Here is a 23,323-nt window from a genome sequence, read left to right as displayed (position 1 = left end):
GCATCAGGGTCCCATGGTGATGGAGGATCCCTCCCCCTTTGGTCTTACGGCCTGGAGTGGAAGCGGCTGAGGAAGAAGGGCTTCTCAGACAAGGTCATCGCCACTAGGCTGAGAGCGAGGGAAGTGCTCTACTTCTACTACTTACGCCAGGTTTTGGCTTACCTTTGCACCTTGGTGCAAGGCAGGCTCTCTGTCGCCCTTCACTGCGCCAATATCTTCAGTGTTTGGCGTTCCTGCAAGAGGGTCTGGAGAAAGGCCTGTCGCTCAGTTCGCTGAAAGTCCAGGTGGCGGCTCTCGCTTGCTTCAGGAGCCGTCTGAAGGGTGCTTCCCTGGCTTTGCAGCCAGATGTGGTGCGCTTTCTCAAAGGAGTTAATCACCTGCGCCCTCCTCTGCACTCGACAGTGCCTACATGGAATCTCAATCTGGTGCTACAGGCCTTGCAGAAGCTGCCCTTGTGGAGCTCATCGCTGAAGGACCTGGCATTGAAAGCGGTCTTTTTGGTGGCTATCACTTCAGCCAGAAGAGTTTCCGAGCTCCAGGCACTCTCGTGTCGAGAGCCGTTCCTGAGGTTCACTGAGGCAGGAGTGTCGATTCACCCAGTGCCTTCCTTCCTGCCCAAGGTTGTTTCTTGCTTCCATGTGAATCAGCAGCTTTGTCTACCCTCCTTTCATAAGAGGAGTACCCTCCTTCTACCCAGAGGAGTACCCTGCTCTCAAATGTCTGGATGTTAGTCATCATCAGATACTGGGAAGTGACCAATGATTTCCTGAATTCGGATCACCTGTTTGTGCTGTTCGCAGGCCCTCAAGGATCTGCAGGCATCTAAGCCTACTGTGGCATGTTGGGTCAAGGAGACGATTGCGGCAGCTTATGTGGCTGCAGGGAAGATTCCGCCTATTCAGCTGAAGGCGCACTCTACTAGAGCACAGGCGGCCTCGATGGCAAAGTCCAGATCCGTCTCCTTGGAAGAGATTTGTAGAGCGGCATTTTGGGCGTCTGCTCATACCTTCTCACAGCATTACCGCTTGGATGTGGCTGCTCGGGCTGAGGCCCAGTTTGGAGCTTCAGTGTTGCGTGCAGGGATTTCCATGTCCCGCCTTGGGTGAGCACTGCTTCGGTACATCCCACCAGTCTATGGATTGATCTGCTTGATTAAATGGAAGGTAAAATTATGTATCATACCTGATAATTTTCTTTCCATTAATCATAGCAGATCAATCCATAGCCACTCCCAAATATCTGTATTGTTTGTGTTCTGGTTATATTTCAGGTTCAAGTTTAATCTTCCGTTCCTGTTCAGGAGGACTTCGCGTTCAAGTTTTTCAATTGGATTTTGTGTTACAGTGAGCTGCTGCTTCCTCTCCCCCCCCCCCCCCCCCCCCCCCCGTTTCGAAGGTGGCTGGATTGATAACTAAATTATGCTGGCGCTCCCTCCCGCTTCGTGCGGCAGTAGGGTAGCCTTGTATCCCTCCCGCTTCGGTGGTGTTAGAGTAAGCCAGCTCCTCCTGCAGTTGCGGTAGCAGGATAAGCCAGTCCCCCCCGCATCGGCGGGCGTGGGTTCCCCTCCCCCGCTTCGGCGGTGGTGAGCTGGGCAGAGTGTCCCTTTGTGGGTGTAATTCTCTAAATGCTGAGTCCTGCGAATGGAGCTTTGATATCGACATACTGAGGAGTTTCCGGTAGCACATGACCACATATAGGGACGCAAAAGATTGCTCTCTATCTCCACCTGCTGGTAGATGGACACAACCCACCAGTCTATGGATTGATCTGCTATGATTAATGGAAAGAAAATTATCAGGTATGATACATAATTTTACCTTGAGTTGCTGCTTTTTCTGAGTGTTTTATCTATGCCAGTGCTTATCAAGCTTTTTGTGGCCATGACCCTATGATCACAGCCAAATAAAGCACTGTGACCCCCTCAGAGCTGCAGAATGATGCCCTTATGGAGAGCCCACCCAGCTCATGACCCCAATTTGGGTTTTGTGACCCTATTTGGGGTCCTAACCCAAAGTTTGGGAAGCACTGATCTATGCCAAAAAATGGATTAATTTTGGAAGTAAAATATATTTGTAAGATTTTCAATAAGCCCCTGAAATCCTCATATTTGATATCATAAGTACATAAGTACATAAGTAGTGCCATACTGGGAAAGACCAAAGGTCCATCTAGCCCAGCATCCTGTCACCGACAGTGGCCAATCCAGGTCAAGGGCACCTGGCACGCTCCCTAAACGTAAAAACATTCCAGACAAGATTATACCTAAAAATGAGGAATTTTTCCAGTCCATTTACGTTGTCACTTTTTTCAGGAACCATTTGAGGTCTCACTATTTCTACATATTTGTTTTGCAGGAGGTTGAAAAGCTGCGTGTTGAGAACACATTCCTTAAAAACTCAAAAAAGAGAATTCTCCTTGAGGATCCTGTCCAGCTACAAATTAAAAGGGATGACAGTCAAAGTAGCTTTGACTAAGACAATTTTTCATGGCTGAATTGTATAGTCCTGCTGTGATAGGGTTGAGAGAGCTGCTGAGACTTGAACTAATCGAAGAGTACCTCAACAGAATTTTGATTTTTAAAATCAATAAGACACTTTTCATGCATAAAACAAGTTGCAAGATTTTTCTTTTACAGAAGGAGGAGTTTTTGTTTGAAAGGTGAGGAGTTTCCTTGCTTTGTTCTGTCTCCTGTATTTTTACAGATTTATCTCTCAATAGTCATTCCATTTCAGAACTTGAAAAACCACTGCCATAAGAGCAACAATCCATGTCATGGAGTGTTATGTTGAATGAATGGTTGGTTTCTTATAAACATCATAGCTATTTATCCTCTAATAACCTCTGTTGTATGTATGGGAAATATGAAACTTGGTACCTGGGCCCTATTTAAGAAAGGTTTTGTGCCCAGCAGGAAAAGGGACTTGATAACTTCAAGGATACATAAACCTTAATAATGCAACCTGCAGTACCTTAGACGTGAGGTACATTTGGTGTTGGTCTGTAGTGTTAAATCAGTATATACAAGAGGAAATCAAATAAGATGCATTTATGCATATTATCAAACAGTTTAAATTAACATTTTTTTAATTGACTCCCTTTTATATATGAATATCTGAGAAATCAATTGCCGTTTTCTCTATTCTGAAACTAAGATTGATACTTAATCTTTGTCTGGGAATCGACTTGTGGCAAATGAAGCCAATCACCGAAGTGGAAGTTCCCATTTATTTAATGGAATGAATATGTAGCTGTCTCTGACACATCTGGTATTAACCTGAGAGGCAAAGCTGCATCTCGCTGATCAAAAGCCTTCTGTTACGTAGGTAAGACTGTAAAGATTCATTGACATCTGTGACTGCTGGAGGCAGTTTTATTTGGGGATAATTGATGAATTAATCACAAAATGTTATGTACAGCATCCAGATGGCAGCTATGCGAGTGTTTATAGATCCTGTGTAATCTGTTTTGTATTAAAATGTAGATATTTTTCTCCGAGGACAAGCAGGCTGCTTGTTCTCATGAATGGGTGATGTCCACGGCAGCCCCTCCGATTGGAGATCTTCACTAGCAACAGCGTTTGCTAGCCCTCGCGTGTGCGTGACCGTCTTCCCGCCCGTAGCGCTCGTGTTCGTCAGTCTTCTTTTTTCCGCGGCTCAGGATGGCTGTTTTTTGGTCTGTGCCCCAAGGAGACCCCTCGCTTTTTTTTTTGCCGCGTTCTTCCATTTGGAAGTGTCGGGTTTTCTCTTTTTCCGTCGTGTGTCTCTTCATATTCAAAAAAAACCAACTTCCCTTACGTCAAGTTTTTTTCCCGTAAGTTTCCTTTCGTTGTCGGGTGCGGCCTTTTCGCCGCCCCGACGGGTTTTTTCAAAATTTTTTGGTGCCATTAGCCATCATCGCGAAGTTTGACTTCGCCGGCGTGATTTTTCCACCCATGTCCTCGAAGCCTGCCAGCAGCTTCAAAAAGTGCACCCAGTGCAGACGGACTCTTCGGTACCGGGAGGTGCCAGTGACGTGCTTCGAGCGAAGGCAAAGAAGCATCGTCATCGGTCACCTTCCAGGCGTGGTACCAAGAGCTCTGGGTTGCCGGTGCCGCCGGCACCCAAGCGTTGACATCGGGAGGACCGCTCACCCTCCATTCAGGAGGTGTTGATGCGCTCCCCTGTGGACAGCCCGGTACCGCCTCCGCATTTTGGACAGATTCTGAGCTCGTTGCCGGTACCGGACTCCTTGCCTCTCTCGACAGCCACTCTGAACGAGAGCCTCAGGGCCATCCTTCCAGGGATCCTGGAAGAGCTGTTCCACCCTTCTCCGGTACCGGGGGTGCTTGCGCCGCAGGTATCGTTGACTGAGGCGACAGCTGGGCCTTCGTCCGTGGTGAGGTCTCCCGAACTGGTACTGCTTGCGGTACCGGCATCGGCTGCCTCCCAGGCGGACTCCCCGACGACATCGATGGAGGGAGCTTCATCGCCGCCGGTACGGGAGTCTTCCTCTCGACACTCCCACCGTGGACATGTTCCTACGGAGTCGAGGCAGGCACGGCTTCGGATAGAAGTTCACGAACTGGTGTCCGATACCGATGGTGAGGCCTCATGGGAGGCAGAGGAAGACATCAGATATTTCTCAGAAGAGGAGTCTGACAGTCTTCCTTCTGATCCCACTCCCTCTCCTGAAAGACAGCTTTCTCCTCCTGAGACTCTATCTTTCGCAGCCTTTGTCCGGGAAATGTCTACGGCCATTCCCTTCCCTGTGGTTACGGAGGATGAGCCAAGGGCTGAAAAGTTTGAGCTTTTGGACTATCCTTCGCCACCTACGGAATCGTCCACAGTACCCATGCATCATGTCTTCAAGAAGACATTGCTGGCGAACTGGGCGAAGCTGCTAACTAATCTCCACATTCCCAAGAAGATCGAATCCCAGTACCGGATTCATGGAGACCCGGGGGTTGATGCGGACTCAGTTGCCTCACGACTCTGGTGTGGTGGATCTGGCCCTTAAGAAGGTCAAGAGTTCTAGGAAGTATGCTTCGGCGCCCCCGGGCAAAGACTCTAGAACCTTGGATTCTTTTGGCAGGAAGGCCTACCATTCTTCAATGCTCATTGCCAAAATCCAGTCCTACCAGCTCTACACGAGCATTCATATGCGGAACAATGTGCGGCAGTTGGCGGACTTGGTGGACAAGCTCCCTTCTGAGCAAGCCAAGCCTTTTCAGCAGGTGGTCAGGCAGCTGAAGGCGTGTCGTAAATTCCTGGCCAGGGGTGTTTACGATACTTTTGATGTCTTGTCCAGGGCCGCTGCTCAAGGTGTGGTGATGCGCAGACTCTCATGGCTGCGTGCCTCCGACCTGGAGAATAGGCTCCAGCAGCGGATAGCGGATGCTCCTTGCTGGGGGGATAACATTTTTGGGGAAAAGGTCGAACAGGTGGTAGAACAGCTCCACCAGCGTGACACCGCTTTCGACAAATTCTCCCACCGGATGCCTTCAGCATCTACCTCATCTGGTAGACGTTTTTATGGGGGAAGGAGGACTGTTACCTATTCTTCTAATAAGCGTAGATACAATCCTCCCTCTCGCCAGTCTGCTGCCCAGGCCAAACCCCAGCACGCTCGTTCTCGTCAACAGCATGCGCCTCAACAGGACCCTGCAGCTCCCCAGCAAAAGCAAGGCACGGGCTTTTGACTGGCTCCAGCAGAGCATAGCCGCAATCAAAGTGTCCATGCTGGCCAATCTACCGGTCGGGGGGAGGTTAAAATTTTTTCACCAAAGGTGGCCTCTCATAACCTCCGACCAGTGGGTTCTCCAAATAGTCCCGCTAGAATACTCCCTCAATTTGATCACAAAGCCTCCAAATTGCCCACCGGGAGCTCAGTCCTTCAGCTTCAAGCACAAGCAGGTACTTGCAGAGGAACTCTCCGCCCTTCTCAGTGCCAATGCGGTCGAGCCCGTGCCACCGGGGCAAGAAGGGCTGGGATTCTATTCCAGGTACTTCCTTGTGGAAAAGAAAACAGGGGGGATGCGTCCCATCCTAGACCTAAGGGCCCTGAACAAATATCTGGTTCGAGAAAAGTTCAGGATGCTTTCCCTGGGCAACCTTCTTCCCATGATTCAGGAAAATGATTGGCTAGGCTCTCTGGACTTAAAGGATGCTTACACGCATATTCCGATACTGCCAGCTCACAGACAGTATCTTCGATTCCAGCTGGGAACACGGCAGTTTCAGTATTGCGTGCTACCCTTTGGTCTTGCCTCCGCACCCAGGGTGTTCAGAAAATGCCTGGCTGTCGTAGCGACGTCTCTACACAGACTGGGAGTGCACGTCTTCCCTTACCTCGACGATTGGCTGGTGAAGAACACCTCCGAGGCAGGAGCTCTACAGTCCATGCACATGACTATTCGACTCCTGGAGCTGCTAGGGTTTGTGATAAATTATCCAAAGTCCCACCTTCTTCCAGTTCAAAAACTCGAATTCATTGGAGCTCTGCTCAATTCTCAGGCAGCTCGTGCCTACCTTCCGAAAGCGAGGGCCAACAATCTTCTGTCCCTCGTTTCCTGGGTGAGGGCGTCTCAGCAGATCACAGCTCGGCAGATGTTGAGATTGCTCGGCCACATGGCCTCCACAGTTCATGTGACTCCCATGGCCCGTCTTCACATGAGATCAGCTCAATGGACCCTAGCTTCCCAGTGGTACCAAGCTGCTGGGGATCTAGAGGATGTAGTCCAGCTGTCCACCAGTTTTCTTCAATCCCTGCAGTGGTGGACAATTCAGTCCAATTTGACTCTGGGACATCCCTTCGAAATTCCTCAGCCGCAAAAAGTGCTGACGGATGCTTCTCTCCTGGTATGGGGAGCTCATGTTGATGGGCTTCACACCCAAGGCAGTTGGTCCCTCCAGGAACAAGGTCTACAAATCACTGGAGTTACGAGTGGTCTGGAACGCTCTAAGAGCTTTCAGGGATCATAGTAACATAGTAACATAGTAGATGACGGCAGAAAAAGACCTGCACGGTCCATCTAGTCTGCCCACGATAAACTCATATGTGTATACCTTACCCTGATTTGTACCTGTCTTTTTCAGGGCACAGCCGTATAAATCTGTGCAGCAGTATTTCCCATCTCCCAACCACCAGTCCCTCCTCCCATCACCGGCTCCGGCACAGACCCCGTATAAAAAGTCTGCCCTCCCCCATCCTAGCCTCTCAACCACCAACCCCTCTTCCCCCTGCCACCCAATTTCAGTTAAGCTTCTGTGGATCCATTCCTTCTGCACAGGATTCCTTTATGCCTGTCCCACGCATGCTTGAATTCCGTTACCGTTTTCATCTCCACCACCTCCCGCGGGAGGGCATTCCAAGCGTTCACCACCCTCTCCGTGAAGAAATACTTCCTGACATCTTTCCTGAGTCTGCCCCCCTTCAATCTCATTTCATGTCCTCTCGTTCTACTGCCTTCCCATCTCCGGAAAAGATTCGTTTGCGGATTAATACCTTTCAAATATTTGAACGTCTGTATCATATCACCCCTGTTCCTCCTTTCCTCCAGAGTATACATGTTCAGGTCAGCAAGCCTCTCTTCATACGTCTTGGAACGCAACTCCCATACCATCCTCGTAGCTTTTCTTTGCACCGCTTCCATTTTTTTTAACATCCTTCGCAAGGTACGGCCTCCAAAACTGAACACAATACTCCAGGTGGGGCCTCACCAACGTCTTATACAGGGGCATTAAAACCTCCTTTTTTCTGCTGGTCACACCTCTCTCTATACAGCCTAGCAACCTTCTCGCTACGGCCACCGCCTTGTCGCACTGTTTCATCGCCTTCAGGTCCTCAGATACTATCACCCCAAGATCCCTCTCCCCGTCCGTGTCTATCAGGCTCTCCCCACCTAACACATACGCCTCCCTTGGATTTCTACTCCCTAAGTGCATCACTTTGCATTTCTTCGCATTGAATTTTAATTGCCAAACGTTAGACCATTTTTCCAGCTTCTTCAGATCTTTTTTCATGTTTTCCACTCCCTCCGGGGTGTCCACTCTGTTGCAAATCTTGGTGTCATCCGCAAAAAGGCAAACTTTACCTTGTAACTCTTCGGCAATGTCACTCACAAATATATTGAACAGAATGGGCCCCAGCACCGATCCCTGAGGCACTCCACTACTCACCTTTCCCTCCTCCGAGCGAACTCCATTTACCACCACCCTCTGGCGTCTGCCCGTCAACCAGTTCCTAATCCAGTTTACCACTTCGGGTCCTATCTTCAGCCCTTCTAGTTTATTCAAGAGCCTCCTGTGGGGAACCGTGTCAAAAGCCTTGCTGAAATCTAAGTAGATGACGTCCATAGCCCGTCCTTGATTTAATTCTCCCGTCACCCAGTCAAAGAATTCAATGAGATTCGTTTGGCACGACTTCCCTTTGGTGAAACCATGTTGTCTTGGATCTTGCAACTTATTGGCTTCCAGGAAATTCACTATCCTTTCCTTCAGCATGGCTTCCATTACTTTTCCAATAACCGAAGTGAGGCTTACCGGCCTGTAGTTTCCAGCTTCTTCCCTATCCCCACTTTTGTGAAGAGGGACCACCTCCGCCGTTCTCCAATCCCTCGGAACCTCTCCCGTCTCCAAGGATTATTAAACAAATCTTTAAGAGGACCCGCCAGAACCTCTCTGAGTTCCCTCAGTATTCTGGGGTGGATCCTGTCTGGCCCCATGGCTTTGTCCACATTTAGCTTTCCAAGTTGTTCATATACACTCTCTTCCGTGAACGGTGCTCTATCCAGTTCATTTTCAGGTGTACTTTTGCCAGTCCCTCTCGGTCCTTCCCCAGGATTTTCTTCAGTAAAAACAGAACAAAAGTATCTATTTAGCAAATTGGCTTTTTCTTCATCATTTTCTACATAGCGTTTTGCTGTATCTTTTAGTCTTACAATCCCCTTTTTAGTCTTTCTCCTTTCACTAATATACCTGAAGAAGTTTTTGTCTCCCCTCCGTACATTTCTAGCCATTTGTTCTTCCGCTTGCGCCTTCGCCAGACGTACCTCTCTCTTGGCTTCTTTCAGTTTCATCCGGTATTCCTCCCCGTGTTCCTCTACTTGAGATTTTTTGTATTTCTGGAACGCTAACTCTTTAGCCTTTATTTTCTCAGCCACTTGCTTTGAAAACCATATTGGTTTCCTTTTTCTCTTGCTTTTATTTACCCTCCTTACATAAAGGTCTGTGGCCCTGTTTATTACTTCTTTTAGCCTGGACCACTGTCCTTCCACTTCTCGTATGTCCTCCCAGCCCCTCAGCTCCTTCCTTAGGTATTCTTCCATTTTGTTAAAGTCAGCTCGCTTGAAATCCAGGACTTTGAGTTTAGAGTGGCTGCCATCCACATGAGCCGTTATATCAAAACAAACCGTTTGATGGTCACTGTTTCCCAGGTGTGCAGCCACTCGGACATTTGACACACTATCCCCATTCGTGAGCACCAGATCCAACGTGGCTCCCTCCCTCGTGGGTTCGTTCACCATTTGTCTGAGCTGAGCACTTTGGAAAGCATCCACAATCTCTCTACTTCTTTCTGATTTTGCAGACGGAACCTTCCAATCTACATCTGGCAGATTAAAATCTCCCAACAACAGCACCTCTCTTTTCTTCCCCAACTTTTGAATATCAGCGATCAGATCTTTATCTAGTTCTTCCAAATGTGTCGGGGGTCTATAGACAACACCCACGTGGACCAAGGTTCTATCCTCTCTTTTTAAGGTGATCCATATCGCTTCTTCCTTTCCCCACTTCCCTGTCATTTCAGTTGCTGCGATATCATCTCTCACATACAGAGCTACTCCTCCACCTTTACGTCCCTCCCTATCCTTCCTAAAAAGGTTATAGCCTGGTATGTTTACATCCCATTCATGGGAACCATGGAGCCATGTCTCTGTGACTGCAACTATGTCCAAGTCAGTCTCCAACATCAGGGCTTGAAGGTCATGAATTTTATTGCTTAGACTGTGAGCATTTGTGGTCATTGCTTTCCAACTACATTTCCTAGTATGTGTTTTGGGTTTAGTGAATTGTGAGTGTCTTTTCTTTTTGGGTACCTTCTCTTCTTTTTGTTGCCTCTTCCTTGCTTTTTCTGCTTCAATTTTAGTTTCAGGAACATCACAGTGCTGTAGTGGAGCAAAAGAATTTTGTAGTGGCAACACTTGTGCGGGTGGATGCTTCTGTGTCACATGACTAATTCTGCCTGAGCCTACTGTGAGCCATCTGTTCCTTTGTGGTTTTATTCTCTGAGGCAGTGGTGAGAAGTTATGATTCTGCAAAGTCCTATAAGTTGGTTTAATTGTATCTAATTCTTGCATTACTTTATAGAGCTCTTGTTTTAAAGTAGATATCTGAAGACAGATAGGACAAGCTTTAAGTTTCCAGATGATTTGCCTTGAAACTAAAGCAGCACAATTATTGCAGAGAATAAAAGTCATCCTGATTGGTTGAAATGGGTATGAACAGGTGTACTATGTTGGAGTAATAGCCTGCAAGACTGCCTGTGTATGACTGAGGAGTAAAGTTAATGAGGTTTGGTTTGTCTATAAAGGTGTAGAAAACCCTGGGGTGGGTGGGTTGTGGGGAGGGTGGGTGGGATTATAAGTCCCAATGGGTCAGCTTAAGTGCTGCTATCAAGGGAATTCTGTAGCTTAATGGACCCAAATGGTAGTGTCTGATCAAGGACCTTACAGTTTATTAAACTTTTAAAACTACCCTAGATATTAACTGTCCCATCAAATTATTCAACTTCAGACAGACAACCAGGTTGCCATGTATTACATCAACAAGCAGGGGGGCACCGGATCTCGCCCTCTGTGTCAGGAGGCTGTCAGAATGTGGCTTTGGGCTCGTCGATACACGATGTGTCTTAAACATCAGTCTGGCCGACAGGTTGAGCAGGATCATGCAACCTCACGAGTGGTCGCTCAATTCCAAAGTGGTACACGAGATCTTCCAAGCGTGGGGCACCCCCTTGGTGGATCTCTTTCCTACCTAAGCCAACCACAAGGTCCCTCAGTTCTGTTCCAGACTTCAGGCTCACGGCAGACTAGCGTCGGATGCCTTTCTCCTGGAATGGGGGGAAGGCCTCCTGTATGCTTATCCTCCCATACCTTTGGTGGGAAAGACTTTGCTGAAACTCAGGCAAGACCGAGGCACGATGATTCTGATCTCTCCTTTCTGGCCGCGTCAGATCTGGTTCCCTCTCCTTCTGGAGTTGTCCTCCGAAGAACCATGGAGACTGGAGTGTTTTCCAACCCTCATTACTCAGAACGAGGGGGCGCTTCTGCATCCCAACCTCCGGTCCCTGGCTCTCATGGCCTGGATGTTGAGAGTGTAGATTTTGCCTCCTTGAGTCTCTCCGAGGGTGTCTCCTGGGTTTTGCTTGCTTCCAGGAAAGATTCCACTAAAAAGAGTTACTTCTTTCTATGGCAGAGGTTTGCTGTCTGGTGTGACAGCAAGGCCCTAGATCCTCGCTCTTGTTCTACACAGAACCTACTTAAATACCTTCTGCACTTATCTGAGTCTGGTCTTAAACCCAACTCTGTAAGAGTTCATCTCAGTGCGATTAGTGCATACCATTACCGTGTGGAAGGTAAGCCAATCTCAGGGCAGCCTTTAGTTGTTCGCTTCATGAGAGGTTTGCTTTTGTCAAAGCCCCCCCCCCCCCCCCCCCCCATCAAACCTCCTACAGTGTCATAGGATCTCAATGTCGTTCTCACCCAGCTGATGAAACCTCCTTTCGAGCCACTGCATTCATGCCATCTGAAGTACTTGACCTGGAAGGTCATTTTCTTGGTGGCAGTTACTTCAGCTCGCAGAGTCAGTGAGCTTCAAGCCTTGGTAGCTCATGCTCCTTATACCAAATTTCATCATAACAGAGTAGTCCTCCGTACTCACCCTAGGTTCTTGCCGAAGGTGGTGTCGGAGTTCCATCTAAACCAGTCAATTGTCTTGCCAACATTCTTTCCCCGTCCTCATACCCGCCCTGCTGAATGCCAGCTGCACACATTGGACTGCAAGAGAGCATTGGCCTTCTATCTGGAACGGACACAGCCCCACAGACAGTCCGCCCAATTGTTTGTTTCTTTTGATCCCAACAGAAGGGGAGTGGCTGTTGGGAAACGCACCATATCCAATTGGCTAGCAGATTGCATTTCCTTCACTTACGCCCAGACTGGGCTGACATGAGGGTCATGTCACGGCTCATAGTGTTCGAGCCATGGCAGCGTCAGTGGCCCACTTGATGTCAGCCACTATTGAAGAGATTTGCAAGGCTGCAACGTGGTCATCCATCCACACATTCACATCTCATTACTGCCTTCAGCAGGATACCCGACGCAACAGTCGGTTCGGGCAGTCGGTGCTGCAGAATCTGTTCGGGGTTTAGAATCCAACTCCACCCCCCAGGCCCATTTTTAGTCTGTTCCAGGCTGCAAACTCAGTTAGTTGGATAACTTTAGGTCAATCTCAGTTATGTCCTCGCCATTGCGAGGCCCAGTTGACCCTGTTTGTTGTTTTGAGTGAGCCTGGGGGCTAGGGATACCCCAGTAGTGAGAACAAGCAGCCTGCTTGTCCTCAGAGCAAGCGAATGCTACATATCTGTAGAAGGTATTCTCCGAGGACAGCAGACTGATTGTTCTCACCAACCCGCCCGCCTCCCCTTTGGAGTTGTGTCTTCCCTTGTCTATGTCTTTGCTATGTACTGGACTGACGAACACGAGCGCGTTCGGGCGGGAAGACGGTCGCGCATGTGCACGCGAGGGCTAGCAAACGCTGTTGCCAGTGAAGATCTCCGATCGGAGGGGCTGCCGTGGAAGTCACCCGTTCGTGAGAACAATCAGCCTGCTGTCCTCGGAGAATACCTTCTACAGGTATGTAGCATTCACTTTAATTGCTGTCATTTATTTAGGTTTTTCTAATAAAGGTCTTTGTATACAAAACAAGAGTCTTGTGTTATACATTCTCCTATATTGTTCAGGCATTAATGCATCCTTTATATTCCCGTACTAGAATTTTGTAGAAAAGTGTCACAAAATGTCTTCTTTAGCGTTCGTCCTGACTGGCCTAGACGGATGGGTTATGCACTCCTACCAGCAGGTGGGTGGAGTTCTGGTGGAGCTGTGCAGTCCCTCTTGATCAGTATTTTTCAGTCTCTCAGCAGGTGGAAGAGGTGTGAGCCTGTGCAGTCTTGACTGGTCTGGTAGGCCTGGGGATTCCTAGTCCTAAAAGAAAAATGTTACTAGGATCAGGAGTGTTTGAATTCATTCTGGCTCCGAATTTCTCTGCTTCTCTCCCAGAGCTCCTTCTTGGGGCTGTGGGGTGTCAAACCCAGGTGATCAGGCCCTCCCCCTTCTCTCCCTTTATCTTCTGGTTCCTTGGCCCTGAGGTGCTCCTTTCTGTTTATGGAGGTCCTTTTTGTGCCTCGGCCCCTGGTGCTTTCTTGGGGCCTTGAGTGTCTGGGAGGTGTACCTTATGTTTGCTCTGTTTAAAAAAAAAAATCATCATGGTGGCAAATCTCACTCTTTACAATGGGCCACGCTTGGTGTCTCTGCTGTTAGCCTCATAGAGCACAGAAAATGCAAAAAAGGACTTAGAAGTGACGTGAAAACTGGCTATTTTTCAACAAGAACCTGTGACTAATTTCTGCAGAAAAGGTCTGGCCAGCTGCACCCTTATATTCACTGTTGTGGAGCTAAACGCTTGAAGCTGCTCAGATAAGACTTGAACTAGGTTTGTTTCTTATAAAATAGTACTTATCCTTTATTACTTTTAAGTTTTTATGTGTATGTGTGTAACAATATGTGATTACAATAGTCATAAAATTATAAAAGTAATACATGGAGTGGAGAAGTAACATAATAGTGCAGTGGCCTGAGAACCATGGGAACTGCATTCGATTCCTGCTGTAGCTCTTTCTGACTCTGGGCAAGTCGCTTAACCCTTCATTGCCCCAAGTACAAAATAAGTACCTGTATATAATGTGTAATCCACAGAAAGGAAGCATAGCAAATCCCATCCCCTTTTAGTACAAATGCAGGGCCTGGAATTATGTGACTATTTGAACAGCACTATATTGCCGAACTTAAGGTGGTTCAGAGGAAGGTGACAAAAAGATGCATGAGAAGAGACTTGAAGATCTAAATATGTATACCCTAGAAGAATAGGGGAGGGATATGATAAATATGTAAGCTAATCTTTTTCAGAGATGGGGAAGCGGTAGAACTAGAGGTCATGAGTTGAGTTTGCAGAGTGGGAGACTTATGAGCAATGTCAGGAAACTTTTTCACAGAAAAGGTGGTGGATACCTGGAGGTTGTGAAGACAAAAATGGTGACATAATTCAAAAATGCGTGGGATAAACAAAGAAGAACACTATATTTAAAAAAAAAAAAAAAGGATGGAATCCAATTAAAGCAAAAACATCCGTAACTAGTGATCAATCTTTGACAGCAGCTTCAGAGATTGGGAAGTAAGACAGACTAAGCAGACTTCTACATTCTGTGTTCCATAAATGGCAAGATAAATCATGATCGAGGTTGGAGTGGGCTTCGACAGCAACTCCAGTAGTTGAAGTTGGACAGGTGCCGGTCTGTTCCCCAAAACTGGTAGGGAGGGACAGAGATATAATGTATGCCAGCATTTAATCATGAAGAAGTGGAATCTGTGCAGCGTGCCAGATTCAACTCTGGCCACCTTGTTGGGCAGACTGGATGGACTACCGTGTTTCCCCGAAAATAAGACATTGTCTTATATTTATTTTTCCTCCCCAAAACGCGCTAGGTCTTATTTTTGGGGGGATGTCTTATTTTCTGGGGAAACATCGGTCGCGCCCCCCCCCCCCCCACCCGAGGTCGCCGGGCCCCCCCTCCGTCGCTCCCGGAACAAACCTGAAGCTCCTTTCACCTTCGCAAGTTCGGATTCGAAGCAGCAGCGCAGCAGGGCAGACCTCTCCTTCCTTCCGTGTCCCGCCCTCGCCTGACGGAAGGAAGGAGAGGTCTGCCCTGCTGCGCTGCTGCTTCGAATCCGAACTTGCGAAGGTGAAAGGAGCTTCACGTTAGTTCCGGGAGCGATGGAGGGGGGGCCCGGCGACCTAGGGTGGGGGGGCGACCGCAGGTGGCTCTCGGCGGCCCTGCTTAAAAAAAACGTTTTGTAGGTCTTACTTTTGGGGGGATATCTTATATTTTAAATTTGCAAGAAAACCCCGGTAGGTCTTATTTTCGGGATAGGTCCTATTTTCGGGGAAACACGATATGCAGGTCTTTATCTGCCGACATTTACTATGTTACTATGGCGCTCATTTTTGAAAGAGAAACACATCTGAAAAGTGGCATAAAGCAGCATTTGGATGTTTTTCTCTCCAAAATGTCCAAATCGGCATTTTTGAAGCCCATTTTCCAGATGTTTTTCTATACTGTTCGTCTGCAGTGCATCCAAATCTCAAGGGAGCATGTTAAGAGTGGGATTTGGGCATATGTATACCTAGTAATATTTCATATTTTATTAATTGTTTTTTGTCAATTTATATATTTGATATATTATGCTCGTATGTGTGTTATATTTTATTTATTATGATCTATGATAATTATTATATATTTGTTCATTGTAGCCCCTGACGCAGCCCTAGGTGGGCGAAACACGGCCTGTGTCGGGCAATTTGTTCATACACGGTATCTTCAATAAAATCTTTTTGTTGTGACATTGATCTGCTGGCTTTCTTTCCCATATTGGATTTTGCTGATCGTTTGCCTTGTTGTTTTTTGGAACAGTACTTGCTTGGTTCAGATCCTATGATGTTTGGCAGCAACTCATCACCCCCATGGGAACTGACCTATGGGGTACCACAAGGATCAATACTGTCACCTATTCTGTTCAGTATCTACCTCAAGCCACTAGCTGAGCTGATTCTGTCAATGGACACTCAGTTCTACATCTACTCGGATGATGTGCAGCTACTCATACCCATTGAACCTGACTTACCTACAGCCCTGAATAAACTGATTACCTGCCTAACATTTATTTGTTATTTATTTATTACATTTGTATCCCACATTTTCCCACCTATTTGCAGGCTCAAAGTGGCTTATATAGTACCGTGAAGGCGTTCGCCAACTCCAGTAGAGAAACAAATACAAAGTGATGTTGTAGTCTAATAAGGTTCATATGTTACAGACACATTGGGAATAGCAGAGAAGGAGAGTTATATAGTGTTCATTACGAGCTTTGGTTATGTTGTGTTGCAGGGTTCAGGCACTTAAGTTGGGTCGGTAGGGTATACCTTTTCGAACAGGTTGATCTTCAGTGATTTCCGGATGTTAAGATGGTCGTACGTTATTTTCACAGCTTTTGGTAATGCATTCCACAATTGTGTACTTATGTAGGAGAAGCTGGATGCATAAATTGATTTATATTTGAGTCCTTTACAACTTGGGTAGTGGAGATTTAAGTATGTTCGTGTTGATCTGACTGTGTTTCTGGTTGGAAGGTCCATGAGGTCGCCCATGTATCTCGGGGCTTCACCATGGATAATTTTATGGACCAGGTGCAGATTTTGAAAGCTATGCATTCTTCGATTGGAAGCCAGTGCAGTTTTTCTCGGGGTTTGGCGCTTTCGAATCATGTTTTTCTGGCTGCTGTGTTTTGAGCAGTCTGAAGTTTCTTTATGAGTTGCTCTTTACATCCCGCATTGATTCCATTGCAGTAGTCAGCATGGCTTAGTACCATTGATTGTATCAGGTTGCGAAAAGTTTCCCTCGGGTAGAATTGTTTCACGCGTTTGAGTTTCCACATAGAGTGGAACATTTTCTTGGTTGTAGAGTTCACTTGGCTCTCGAGTGTGAGGTTACGGTCGATTGTGACACCGAGGATTTTCAGGCTATCTGAGATAGGGAGGGTGTAATCTGGGGTGTTTAAATTTGTAGGTTTGTTCGTGTTGTGTTGGGATGAGAGGATGAGGCAATGTGTTTTTTCTGTGTTGAGTTTTAATTGGAATGCATTTGCCCGTGAGTTTATAGTATTCAAGCTGAGCTTGATTTTGTTGGATATTTCTGTCAGGTCGTGTTTGAAAGGAAAGTATATTGTAATGTCGTCTGCATAGATGAATAGGTTGAGGCCTTGGATAGCTAAGGACTTAGCTAGTGGGGTCATCATTAGGTTGAAGAGGATCAGTGATAGTGGTGATCCTTGCGGTACTCCGCAGTCTGCTTTCCACGGAGATATGTTTGAGTTTGATTTCACTTGGTATGTTCTGTTTGTTAGGAAACCTTTGATCCAGCTACGTATATTTCCACCAATCCCAAAGTAGTCTTAATAGTATATTATGGTTTACCATGTCGAATGCACTAGACATGTCGAATTGCAGGAGGAGTATGCTTTTGCCTGTTGCTATTTCCTGCTTGAATTTGCCTAGGAGAATAGTTAGTACTGTTTCGGTGCTATGTGGGGGGGGCAAAATCCAGATTGTGACTCATGTAATATTGAGAATTTGTTTATGTAATCCGTAAGCTGTTTGGCTACCATACTTTCCATCAGTTTGACTGCTAGTGGGATGAATGCTACTGGGCAGTAGTTGGTGAGTTCATTTATATTTTTCTTGGTATCTTTTGGTATAGGGGTGGGTAAGATGTTACCATTTTCCTTAGGAAGAGACCTTGTTAGAGCTTGAAGGTTAGGTGGGATGTGAGGTCTGTTATGAAGCGGTCGGGGTCGGATTTTATTAGGTAGCTGGGGCAGGTGTCCAATTTGCAGTGAGTGTTAGAGAACCTGCGGATCGCATGGGTAATTGTTTCGGCCGAGAGGAGAGCGAAGTTTGACCAGATTCGGTCCGCTGGGTATTCTCTTGAGGTTGGATCCAGACCATTGATCACGTTTTCGATATCAGTAGTGTTCTGAGGAAGTGAGTTGCGTAGTTTTACGATTTTTTCATTGAAGTATTTGGCAAGTTTGTCTGCTGTTGGGATGTCTGTATTAGTTGTGGTGACCAAAGTAGTGTCTAGTAGTTTGTGTACGAGTTGGTATTTTTTCGTGTCTTTGTAATCTGGTCCTATTTTAGTTTTAAAATGTGACCTTTTGGTCTGTCTTATTGCGAATTTGTATTTTCTTTGCATTTGTTTCCAAGCGTTGAGTTTGTGCTCATCTTTTATTTTTGTCCATGCTCGTTCGAGCTTCCTGGTTTGCATTTTTAGCTTTTTCAGTTCGTCGTTGAACCATGGTATTGAGTTATGTCTTTGTGATGTTCTTGTTTGTAGGGGTGCTATTTTGTCTAGTATGCTTCTGCATCTTTTGTCCCATTCAGAGAGGTATTTTATGGAATCCATCTGTGCTGTCCATTCGTTATTGTATAGCTGTTGCCACAATGTTTTCGGGTCTATTTGGCCTATTGTGCTGTAGGTGATATGTTTTTGTATACGGTATGAGCCCTTTTTCCGCCAGTTTAAGGATAGGTTTAGTTTGTAGTGATCGGTCCAAGGTGTTTCTGACCATTTAATGTCTGTTCTTATCAGGTTCTGGTCTGTGGACCATTTGTGTGCGATGAGTTCAAGTGTGTGCCCTTTGACGTGGGTTGCTTTCATGTGTGGCCATTTGAGATCCCATAGGTGGAGGAATTCCTTGCATTCAAGTTAGAGTTTGGATCTTCTAGGTAAAGGTTGATGTCTCATAATACTAGTTTATTGGAGTTGGTACCACAAGTATTTGAATTGAAGTCCGTGAAGTTTGACTGGCTTTCGTTCCAGTTACCTGGTGGTCTGTAGAACAAGGCACAGTTCAGGTGATCAAGCAGGGATCTGTTGTGGATTCTTATTGAGGCTATTTCAAGTTCGGTTGTTATGGACTCAGCAATGGTTTCGGTGGTAAAGTGGGATCGGTAGATTAATGCTATGCCTCCGTCTCTCTTTTCCTTTCTGGTCCAGTGAGTAATTTTGTATCCTGGGGGGCAAAGGTCAAGGATTATGGGGTCCTTTTGATCATGGATCCAGGTTTTGGTGATGAAAATTAGATCAAGGTTTTCTGACGTGATCCAGTCTGTTACTGTTGTTGTTTTGTTTACAACGGATCTGGCGTTAATGTAGCCCACTTGAATTTTTTTTGTATGGGGCTACTAGGTTTGGTGTTGTGTGGATTTTTGTTAATTGTCATTTATTTGTAAGTGTGTGGTTGTTTTGACCTTTCTGTTCTGTTGATCTTGTCCACAAGTTGGTATTCTTCCTTTGTTTTGGTTATTGTCAGTTTGGTGGGTTGTGGGGTATCTAGACAGTCTTTGATAGTTGTGTAATATCGGTATGATGTTGTTTTCTGCGAGTGGGATGGTTAATGTTAGGTGAATTTTATTTTTATTTTATTTTTTATTATATTTGTACCCCGCGCTTTCCCACTCATGGCAGGCTCAATGCGGCAGGCAATGGAGGGTTAAGTGACTTGCCCAGAGTCACAAGGAGCTGCCTGTGCCGGGAATCGAACTCAGTTCCCCAGGACCAAAGTCCACCACCCTAACCACTAGGCCACTCCTCAAGAATCAGTGATAAGGAGTAGATTACTAGGCGTGATTTGACGGTATTCATTTTGGATCGGTACACTTTGGGCTGGAGTAGACCATGTACAATAGGGAGGGTGAGGTTCTTATTTAAGTTGTCTCCTGTCGATTAATTGCATCAACTGTGAGGAGATGGAATCATTGGAGTGAGCAGTGGCACTCCAATCAGACCTGGGTCTCTTTCTTATCTTGGGTTTCTTTTAGTGAATAGATACAGATATTTTACTCACAGTCGGATGTTCAGAAGCGATGCTCCGGGGCGCAGAGACTCCGTAATTCTGAATGCTGTATGATCAGCTGTTCATTGATTGATTTTTCAGTTCAGGGACTCTGGCTGCTCCCGGTGTGTCTGCAGGCTCAGGGACTCTGACTGCTCTCGGGGATGGAAGCAGGCTGCTCCCTCTGCAACCGTGATGTGTGGCGTGGTCCCTTGAAGACTAATCACGTGCCGCTCTGGTCCCCATATTGTGCCAGGAGGCTGCTGTCTGGCTGCTCCGTCAACTGCCCTTTAGGCTCTGCAGCTTCGCACCTCTGGCGGCCGACCGGTCAGCGCTCCCTCACGCTGCTATCAACCGGCGATGCTGTGCCGTGGATGGGCGTCGGTGTTCTTTCCGGGTACTGCCTTAGCCCCGTGGGTGGGATGGAGCTGCAGTTGGCTTCCAACGCTGCTCCATCTTTTCTGGTTCCAGGTAGGAGCGCCCTTCCGAGTTGCTGGTAAGAGCTGGGGAAGCATCTCGGCCGTGCTAGGGGGAGGGAGCCACAAGTCCGAGTTGCTGGTGAGAGCTGGGGTCCCAGTCGGGGAAGCGTCTCGGCCCTGCTGAGGGGAGGGAGCCATGAGTCCGGGTTGCTGGTGAGATCTGGGGTCTCAGTCCAAAGCGTCTTGGTCCTGCTGGAGGGAGGGAACCACAATCGACATGCTAACTGCTATTCTGTCGATTCTGACTCCGTTTGCGGGTTGAGAGGCCCCTTCTCAGCTGTTTCACGGTTTGGGGGCTCTGGAGCAGCGGCTCTGTGACCATCTAGTCCGCAGCCATCAATTCAAGAATGGGCTAAACACAACAAACTTTGCCTGAACCCAAGTAAAACAGAGCTTTTCTGGGTCCCTAACATAAGTGGATACATACCTGACATCAAATTCTCTTTTGGGAAGTATGAACTCTCCCTCAAATCACAAGTCAGGAACCTTGGAATACAGTTAGATTCAACACCTACTCTGATTCCCCAAATCCAAGCAACCTTCAAGAGCTGCTTCTACTGTTTGTGACAACTATGCTGCCTCTCTCTTTACATCAAGAAACTAAATCTTATCCCAGTTGTGCATGCCATAACATCAAGACTGGATTACTGTAATGCACTCTACAACGGTCTGTATACCAACACCCATAGTATGGGAAACAAACTTCTAGATCTAGAGGCTACAATGATTGAAGCAGATTTGGACTTAGTGGCAGTCATGGAGACGTGATTCACAGAGCACCATGACTGGGAAATAGCTATACCTTCTATTCAGGAAGGACAGGGTAGGGAAAAAGGGTGGAGGAGAGGCATTACATGCTAAGAATAGTGTTTAAATCTCTTTATTATTATACATTTTATACAAGCATATCACTTGCAAAAGAAAAATTCCACTATGGTAATAATTCTAAGGGAAATTATCTGTACACAGATTAAATAATTCTATAGTTTCATATGTCCACTACCAGAGTCCTATAAAGGAGAGAAAGGAAAATAATCTTTACATCAAATTGAGTTTCAGACAGGTTTCTATTCGGTTTTTTCTTATATAAGAGCTCTTCTAGCTGTTATAAAGGAGGACAATTGGTCAGAATCAAAATATACATATTTCACTGACTGGTAGGAAATTAGACATTTGCATGGGTATTTAAGATAAAATGTTTCTCCCATTAGGAGTACCTCCTGTTTCATTTGCAAAAAATATTTCCGTCGCCTTTGCATTTCCCTCTAGATCTGGAAAACCCGAGTTTGCAAACCACGAAAAGTTTTATCTTTCTTCTGAAAGAATTTTTTTAAATCCAGATCTTGTCGGAGGGTAACGCTACTGTAGCCAACAAAGTAGCAGCTGTTATTTGCTCTGTATCTGACATTTCGAGCAAAGCTGAAACATCAAGTGATTGATCATTTTGAATATTATTCCTTTGTTGATTGTCCAAAACCCTCACAGGAATATAAAAGACCTGTGAAAAGGGTGGTATATCTTTGTCTTCTATTTCTAATATTTCTTTAAAGTAATTTTTCAACATTTCTCTAGGTGAAATTAAAGGTTGTCGCGGGAAATTAATAAAACGGAGATTATTACTTCTAGAGGTGTTCTCCAACATTTCTGATTTTCTCCTCAAATTGATCAAATCGTTAAGCATTGTTGATTGCAAAGTCTGTGACTCTGAGGAGACTTTTTCCTGTTTCACCATGTCTTCTTTAACAGCTTTCACCTCATTTTCTATTTTTTTTAATTTCCCATCTAACACCACAACTTCATTGGATATTTTCTCATTTGGGGCATAAAGTCTTCCCCATTTCTGCAATTAACAGCCACAGATTATCTAAAGTCACTTCTTGTGGTTTTTGAAAAAGTTTTGCAAATGCTAAAGCCTCACTCTCTTCCTGTGAAACATGTCTCTCGCCTCCCAACGTCTCTCTCGTCTCCTCCTGCATGTGGGACATCAGGGAGCTAGTTATAAAAACTCCTATCTTCTCTGTTAAGGCTACATGCTAAGAATAATAAAGTGACAGAACAGCAGGACACATGGGGTACAGAAGAAGCACTATGGATCAAACTGGAAAGAGGGAAAGGAAAATGTATTTACATCAGAGTAATATACAGGTCACCATCACAGTCAGAAGAAATGGGCAGACTTAATTGAAGACATCCACAAGATTACTACGAAAGGGGAAGTAGTACTGATAGCTGATTTTAATATGCTGGATGTCGATTGAGGCATTCCTCCTGCAGGGTCATCCCAGCTATTTTAAAGGCAACTAACATATATGTTAATAAATTACATAAAGGAAAGAGGAAAAGAAGGCCGCTCTGGTTCTCGAACATAGTAGCTGAAAAGGTAGGGGAAAGGAGGTTAGCCTTCATACGATATAAGATGACCCAAGACAGGCGAGAATACCTGGATAAGCTAAGAGAAACTGAAAAAGCTGTCAGGAAAGCGAAGAGGCAAACGGAAGAAAAGATAGCTAATACAGTAAAATTGCGGGATAAGACATTTTTCAGATATGTAAGCGGCAGGAGGAAATGCGAAAATAGCATTGTGAGGCTCAAAGCAGAAGGGAAAGAATACGTCAAAGATGATAAAGATAAAGCTGAACTGCTTAACAATTATTTCTGTTCTGTGTCAATGAATGAAAGACCATGGTTACGACCGCAGTAAACAAATGCAAAAGGGGATGGATGGATGATAGACCAAGATCCATTCTCGGAGGACAGTGTTCGTGAGGAGCTAGCTAAACTAAAAGTAGACAGAGCAATGGGGACTGATGGGATACATCTGAGGGTGCTCAAGGAACTCTGAGAAGTTCTGGCGGCTTCACTGACTGACCTCTTCAATGGTTCCTTAGAGACTGGAGTGGTCCCGGAGGACTGGAAAAGGGTGGATTGGTCCCTTTTGCACAAGAGTGGAAGTAAGGAGGAGGTTGGGAATTACAGACCTGTCAGTCTGACCACAGTGGTGAGTAAACTAATGGAAATGCTTCTAAAGCAGAGAATTGTGAGGTTTCTTGAATGGAATGCAGGACCCGATGCAGCATGGCTT

General features: G+C 46.1%; 1 protein-coding gene across 1 annotated transcript in view; it reads left to right on the top strand.

The window, feature by feature from the left end:
• Positions 1-3,534, top strand: part of KIF15 (kinesin family member 15) — a 1,036,090-nt gene extending 1,032,556 nt beyond the window's left edge. The window contains 1 exon segment of the mRNA XM_030209299.1: positions 2,355-3,534. Within this exon segment, the coding sequence (XP_030065159.1) occupies positions 2,355-2,474 (120 nt within the window). The 3' untranslated portion in view covers positions 2,475-3,534.
• Positions 3,535-23,323: the final 19,789 nt, after the last annotated feature.

This window comes from Microcaecilia unicolor, chromosome 1, assembly GCF_901765095.1.
Source record: "Microcaecilia unicolor chromosome 1, aMicUni1.1, whole genome shotgun sequence".
NCBI classification, from domain to species: Eukaryota; Metazoa; Chordata; class Amphibia; order Gymnophiona; family Siphonopidae; genus Microcaecilia; species Microcaecilia unicolor.
The sequence above is the reverse complement of the archived record's forward strand: the minus strand, read 5'-3'. Positions and strand labels throughout refer to the sequence as shown.